Source organism: Belonocnema kinseyi, chromosome 10 (genome assembly GCF_010883055.1).
Source record: "Belonocnema kinseyi isolate 2016_QV_RU_SX_M_011 chromosome 10, B_treatae_v1, whole genome shotgun sequence".
NCBI classification, from domain to species: Eukaryota; Metazoa; Arthropoda; class Insecta; order Hymenoptera; family Cynipidae; genus Belonocnema; species Belonocnema kinseyi.
Genome location: NC_046666.1, coordinates 117,259,669 through 117,266,870, shown reverse-complemented (window position 1 = coordinate 117,266,870; position 7,202 = coordinate 117,259,669). Strand labels below are relative to the sequence as shown.

Here is a 7,202-nt window from a genome sequence, read left to right as displayed (position 1 = left end):
AGGGAGCTCTTCTTAATATTTTGACACCAAAATCATGTCGATACACCTTACCGACTGCGAGTAAAGCCACCCACGCTTTAACTTGACAGACTGTATAGTTATGATATGCCTCGAAGCGATATAGTACAAGTAACGCCATCTCTTAGATATCCCTTAAAATTAATACAAGTTCCCAATATAATTAGCGATGCTCAGTTCATTTTACCCCGTGATAGGATGGGTTAAGGGCAAGGAATGAAATTATCTAATCATTAGATTAAGTCAAATTGGAGAAAAAGTAAAGCAATGGCGGGTGTAACCGGGACCACGTTATACCTTCTTTATCTATCTATCTATCGATCTTTCCGCCATTAGTGAATAAACTGCCAAGGTGAACATAATTATCTTCTTATTTTCGCCCCTCCTCGTCAAAAGAAATGTTGCATACTGTTTTCTCCCTTCTTACTTCATATTTCAAACACCATAGTTTTTGTTTTAATTACGTTAATCTTTAAATTTATGTTCCTCATGTTAGTATTACATCTAAATGAAATTTTTTTCGATTTTCTGTTTATTCAGATAAAAACATCAATTAATTTTCAGACGGATACACGAGAATATGTAGTTCTCTTTACAAGCCTAGAATATTAATTTAAGCTATGTAAAAATTGCATTATTATTCTGATTATACAATATTTTCCTCTTGTACAAACTCCTAAGTACAGTTATCAACCTTATTTGAAGTAGACATTTCTTTCTCTTCAGTATCAGTTGCTGTTTCACATTCTTCCAATCCATTGTCATTTTTTATATTTAAGGGTTGTGATTTGTTTAACATTGAACTAAATTCACCAAATTTCAATATTTCTTCAAACGCTGACTGTTCCACAGTTACCTGTTGACATTAAATAAATATAGTAAAATTGTTTGTAAAGCTATAGGTAGAAGTCCTTTCAAAATAGCGCAAAATGTAGTCGTATTTTATGGTAGTTCGTGAAAAACAAAATGTTTCTTTGTAATCGGTATTTGCCGGGGGAAGAGCGTGGTAGATATGGGGTTTCTGCGTAAAAAATCGATTTTAGTAATTTTTAACCTATTAAATATTTGTAAAAAATATTTTTCACTTTAAAAGCTCAAATATTTAATTTGTTAGCAAAATTATTATAGTCGAACTATAAACGAACTCTGGGGGAAGAAGAAAGGAAGGAGAATCTTTGAGAATAGAAGGAGAACAGCTTGGAATTGCGGACTGCTATAAATATCTAGAGTTTTAGTTTTCAGCAGGAGAAACGTATACTTAGCACACCTAAAACATTATTGGGAAAAGGACGAATAGCCACAAATTGAGCGTGGGCCTATGAAAAGGACAAATATACCCAGGGACATTTTTTTATTGAAGATGTAAAGAGTTTTAAATCTTCGACACAGACTGTATCCGCAGAAACAACATCTAATTAATGCTAGTTTTCATAAATAAAATAGTATCATACTAACTTTTAACCTTAACATCCTTAAAAAATTTTCAGATTTTTTCTAAGCTTGAATAAAACAAAAAGAGTGAAAAAACTGCTTATACGTATGAGAAAGCCCCACTTAGCCCTCTTCAGAACGTTGGCCCCCATAACCCTACTGAAAATTTCTATATAGGTTCCTATATAGGAACCTACATAGGATGCTATATAGGATCCTATATAGAAACCTACATGTTTTACCTATAGGTGCCATCTATGGGAAATAAGAAAGGACCCTATAAAGAACCCTATATAGGTTCCTGTATAGGATACAGTATATGTTCCTGTAAAGGAGCCCATTCAGATTAGCAGTCCTATTCTTTGGTACCTACAGCTGCGCAGAAGTTTATTTGGTCCTCCAGGATCACCTAGAGATATACGTATCATTAGGTACTATTAGCTACCATTAGTTACGTTCGATTACGTACCAATAGTTACGTACCGCCTGAAAATAAGTAACAAGTAAGTAAGGTAAGTTGGTGAAGCAAAAAAACAAAAGTATTATACGATTCCCGTCATGAGTTTAAGTCCCGGTCCAGACGTTAATATTTAAAGTTACGTACTGCCTGAAAATACGTAACAAGTATGTAAGGTAAGTTGGTGAAGCAAAAAAGACAAAATCTTATACGATTCCAGTCATGAGTTTAAGTCCCGGTCCAGACGTTAATATTTAAAGTAATTGCGCTTATAACAAAGTTTTATGTCTGAATAAATGTTATATAATATAATTGAAAATGACGAGATCATTCTACTTCGCTCGTCCGGAGAAACGTAGGTTATCTGTCTTTTTCGCTACTTAAGAAGCGTGAATGTAAAGGAATTAGAGTAAGCGAAAGACTTGCATTTAAAAAACAAATGCCGTTTTTCAACATACAAGTGTTTCGCTTGCTCTACTTCCTTTAGACTCACGCTTCTTAAGGAACGATAAAAACAGATAGCCTACGTACCACCGGGCCTGCTATTTGTGTTTAGTACCTCAAGAATCTGCCTCAAGGATCTGAAGCATGTAATATTTGTCTTCTAAAGTTCAGGAATTTGATGTAATCCCTCATTGGATACAAATGGTTAAGATATTTTGCTCTATTAATGTTTAAAATTATCGCAATAAACGCAGACACTTATTTCACGTGAAGCGTAGCTAATTCGATATTAAAGTTGCTTTCGCTTTAGCACTGTGCCGGGCATAGGCTTGAAGAGACGAAATATACTCTTTATTTAATTTATTTTTTAATCAATTCATCGTTTATAATTGAGGAAAGGAATCTAAGTCAGCGATAGACCGCGGACAGATCAAAAAACAGTTGTGCTCAATTGAATTGCTGGTAAAATCAAAAAGAAAATTCGGGTCAGATATATAAGAAGAGATCATTTTGCAATTAAGTTGACATGAAGTGGGAGGATAAGAAATTGTTGTTTGGTACACCGATTTCCTATAAAAAGTAACATATAAAAATATATCTTACGTTTGTGCAAATGCACTTTTCAGATATTATAAGACGTTCTTTCCGACGACTCGAACACGAATACCTTTCGCGTATTTTCACACTATAGCAGCTTAAATAAAATCTTTGTATATTTGGCCATCAGTAAGTTCTGAAACATGATGTCTGGCAAGAATCAACTGTGCCAAGTCTCAAGAAATTGCAGTCAGTCCAGTTTCCTGACGTATGCAGTAAGGTGACTCAATGATTTGAAGAATTTAAATAACTGACTAAACATTTTAATGGATCCGATACTTAAAAATTAATAAGAACAAAGCGAGAGGAAAGTTCTGATTTTTGTATAGGGCTTAGTTAGGTCCGTATTTTTTCCTATTCCTGTAAAGTACATAATTGTGAAAATTTTCATCGAGTGTCTGTCGGGCAGTCCCGAAGAAGTCAGGGAGAGGAGGGAACATTTGAAAACGAGATATCTGTGGCTGTTGATTTGACCGTCACTACACTGCTTTGTTTTCTGAAATACCGTTATGTCCAGAAATGCATATTAGGAATACTAGGAAATTTAATTTGTTTAGAGCTGATAAGATATGTTTAGTAATAAAGACCAAGTAAGAATTTATGGAACGAGGAAATTGATTGGCAGTGCTTCCATGGAAATTTGTAGATCCATAAAAACACATGATTTAAAACAACGGTTTTCATTATCGCTATAAGTTCCTGACTTCCTTGCTCTTCTTTCTCACACAAATATTGCACTCTCTCCCTTGGAATAATCCACACATAGTTCCCGTTAAAGCTTGACACTCTTATTCACTCCTCTACTTCAGGAATTCTTCATATTTCCATATTCCTCTAGAATAGAACCGAAGGGCCTATGACAAAGCCACCGAATGCGTTCTCGGGTTGCGGATAGAGGGTCCCTGTAACAAGCATTTCTGCTGAATATGGTTACAAAAATACAAAGGCAGTCGCAGACAATTGTCCAGGGGTGGTCCCGAAAGAACTATCCCCCAAGCGGAGGTGTGAAAACCGTGCCGAAAGCTGAATTGCACCTGGGTGAGGTGTCTAGAACGGTGACTCTGGGATACCGAGCGACCTCATGAGAACAACAATGACAACACCAAACATAAGTGTAGTAAGAGCGATATAAAACAACAGAACGCACTAGGCTCCCGGCAATGGGTCGGCCAACAATGCCGACCATTCTAGAGCTGGGGGAGCCAATAGATGGTTTCAATGTGATGAATCGGTAGAATATCGGGACCTTTAGGAGGTAGGAGCGAAAGAATCACGACTTGCTAGAGTGCTACGATGCGAGTGTGGCCCCTGAACAAGGTTACATGGCACAACTGCAAGTTCTGTGTTGCGAGAAACACTCGGAGCTATCGCACTTTTGCATCAACATCTGCGAAACCATGCCGAACTACTTCAAAAAGGGTCTATGTAAGCGGAACGCTTACTCTGCCACAGCTAGAACAAGCCGGCAACAGAGAAAGAGATGCGACACTAAAACCAACCGCGGGCAGTCATCCGATATAGGAAGAGCGATGCTTGTTGACCCGGAGAAACATCAAAACAAAGGTTGCTCTCAAGCCTAAAAATCTGGTTGAAATGGATGCCGAGCTTTGTGGACATTTTTAACCGATTAATCCGACCTCTGGGCTATCAATTATTAGGTGTATAATGCAGCGAGAGCTTTTGCCGATGCGAACCGTAAAAGAAAACCAACGGTTGATCATAAGACTAAAAGACGAATGCATCAACTTTCCCGTTACATTTTTCCAAACTCTAAATAATTATTCCAAAATCTCAAGAAAGTGATTTCTCCCTATGGATTTTACATAGGAAACTTCAAGTCAAAACTTGATGATTCAATACCACCACATTATCCAGAAGTGGATGGCCTTATACAACCAGAAGCAGAAGCTAGCCACAAAAATAAATGAGCACAATTCGGAAAATAAAAAACGCTAAATATCTGTAAACTGATTGCTTTCGGATGTTGAAATAGCTCCTAACAAACTGGAAGTGGAACAGCAGTTTTCTATTGATTAACTCTGCTTGAAAGATGTAGAAAACAAAGACTTAATTGAAGCTGAAAGCGTAATTCAAACTAAAAAAAGCAAGGGCAAGTAATAGTCCTGAAATTCAGCTGAAAAACATCTCAACTTCGGATATTTCAGCGGTCTTGAGAAAAGAGCAAGTAACTGGAAAGCTCCAGTTGCGGGCATGGTGACCAACTTCTGGTACAAGTACCTGTCGAATGTGCATCATGCGTTGGTAAGAAATTGCAGAAGATCATTGAACAACCAGATCTGATGCCAGGATTTATGCTCCAGGGTACTATGTATATGTTACCTAAAAAATCAGATGCTCGAAATCCATCTGAATTTCGACCGATAGCTTGTCTTCCAACAATTTATAAATGTCTTACAGCTATCATTGCAGATAAGGTTCATAAGTATTAGAGAAAGATACACATGGCATATATTGACTACAATCAAGCGTGCTCTTCCATGTCGCATGTCTATTTGGTTCTGGGGTATAAGAATCAAGTATTTTTACCATGGGCCACCGAGCATAACTAGATCAATACGCTTTACGATGTTTTTTATTTCAAGGAGACTCCTTCAGTGCACTATGGCTCTGTTTAGCATTGAACCCATTTAACAAAACACTAAACATCATGTCGCATGGGTTCAAAATTCATGATAATGAGGATGGCCATCAAGTGACCAAATTTCTTTACATGGATAACTTGAAGCTATAGGCTATTTCAGCCCAGAAACTGAAAACACGTATTACATCGAGACGTGGTTGACCGGTGCCGATTATGCGGAGATACGAATGAATCTATCGAGCACATTATTGATGGCTGTCCCGTAGTGTCTTAGAGAGTATATACGCACAGACATAATGATGTAGCGGGCATCATACATAAAAAAGTGGCCGTAATACTAGGAATCTTAAAAGAATGGCTGTCTTTTTATAGACTTAACCAACATTTGCAGTCAAACTATACAATCAAGATCCACAAGTCGCATTGTAAGAAACTTTCTTGAATATCAGGAGGCAGGCGACATAAAACCTGGGGAGTGAAAGATCGTAGCTCTAACAAAGCAACCAGAGGTAACTGTTGTAATCTGAAACTTGGCTTAGTCCGTGACTATGATGTATAAAAGGGTTCACCCGAGTGAAAGTTTTGAATAATACTGCTGTGATTACACGGCACAAATATTTTGCGGTCGAGCGCGCTATGTCAATATAACGTGCGGCGCACCTTTCTATTGGCCGCAGATGGCGTTTGTGACATAAAAAATCTGTGTCAGTTTTTCTTGATTAAAATAATATAAAATTAATTCAAAAATTTTGTATTTAAAAAAAACAATATCACTAACTAAAACTTGTTGACGGCCTTATCTCGCTGCGGACATTTATTAGAGGAATATTTTGCTGTCTGACCATACTCACACAGTTTTCAGTTGACTTACTACCTCCCCCTACGTCAAATTTCTTCGTATTATTCTTCACCTTAGATTCTCTTTTCAATTTAACTTTCAACCTTATACTATAAAATTAAGAAATTATTCCAAAAAACGTCATTAGAACGTTCTTAGGCCTTAATCACACCCTCCCAGATATGTTGCTAGCCCAATCGGAACGCGTTAATCTGTCAAATCTTTAGTCTTCATTGATCCATTAATTGTACTTTACAGCACTGCCAATTAATGTCCTGGTCCATTAATTCATACTTTATCTTTATAACCCTGGTTCTCACCTTTCACTGTTATAAAAAAGTCAATAGTCATTCTATATATATATAATTAAAAATTTGTCATAAGGACAACCGCAGGATTTCGCCGGGAGCGGGTGCTAATCTGAAAAATTGCACCCGCTTCCAGCGAAATCGCGGTAAAATTTCAGCCATAACCACGCCTCACAACCGTGAGATAGGTGGTTACAGTCTGTAAAGGGATCAATACTTCGATCCAGCAAAAGCCTCGTGGACCCTAAGAACACGGAGCCAACCAAGGACAACCGCCTTCTGCATTTTCCCCGCAAGTGTTCTAGCATATTGTTGACACGCAGGGATGCTTTTTAGGCTACCAACCACTCTGGAATCGGCTCTTCCGACTTCAAATATGAGGTGAAAATACGGGCCAAATGCTGGTGGGTTGAAGAAAACTTCTTCCACCAGAAGGTCTTGATACAATCTGGTCCCGGTGCGGAATAGTTCTTCATCCCTCTTAATACTTTTTTCACCTCCTCGGTA

General features: G+C 37.6%; 1 protein-coding gene across 4 annotated transcripts in view; it reads right to left on the bottom strand.

Annotated features, from left to right (window-relative positions):
• Nucleotides 1-532: 532 nt before the first annotated feature.
• Nucleotides 533-7,202, bottom strand: part of LOC117182094 (zinc finger protein 888-like) — a 140,068-nt gene continuing 133,398 nt past the window's right edge. For all 4 annotated transcript variants that reach the window (XM_033375119.1, XM_033375118.1, XM_033375117.1 and 1 more), the window contains one exon: nt 533-874. In XM_033375119.1, coding sequence (XP_033231010.1) covers nt 695-874 — 180 coding nt within the window. In that variant the 3' untranslated portion in view covers nt 533-694. The remainder of the gene's footprint in view (nt 875-7,202) is intronic.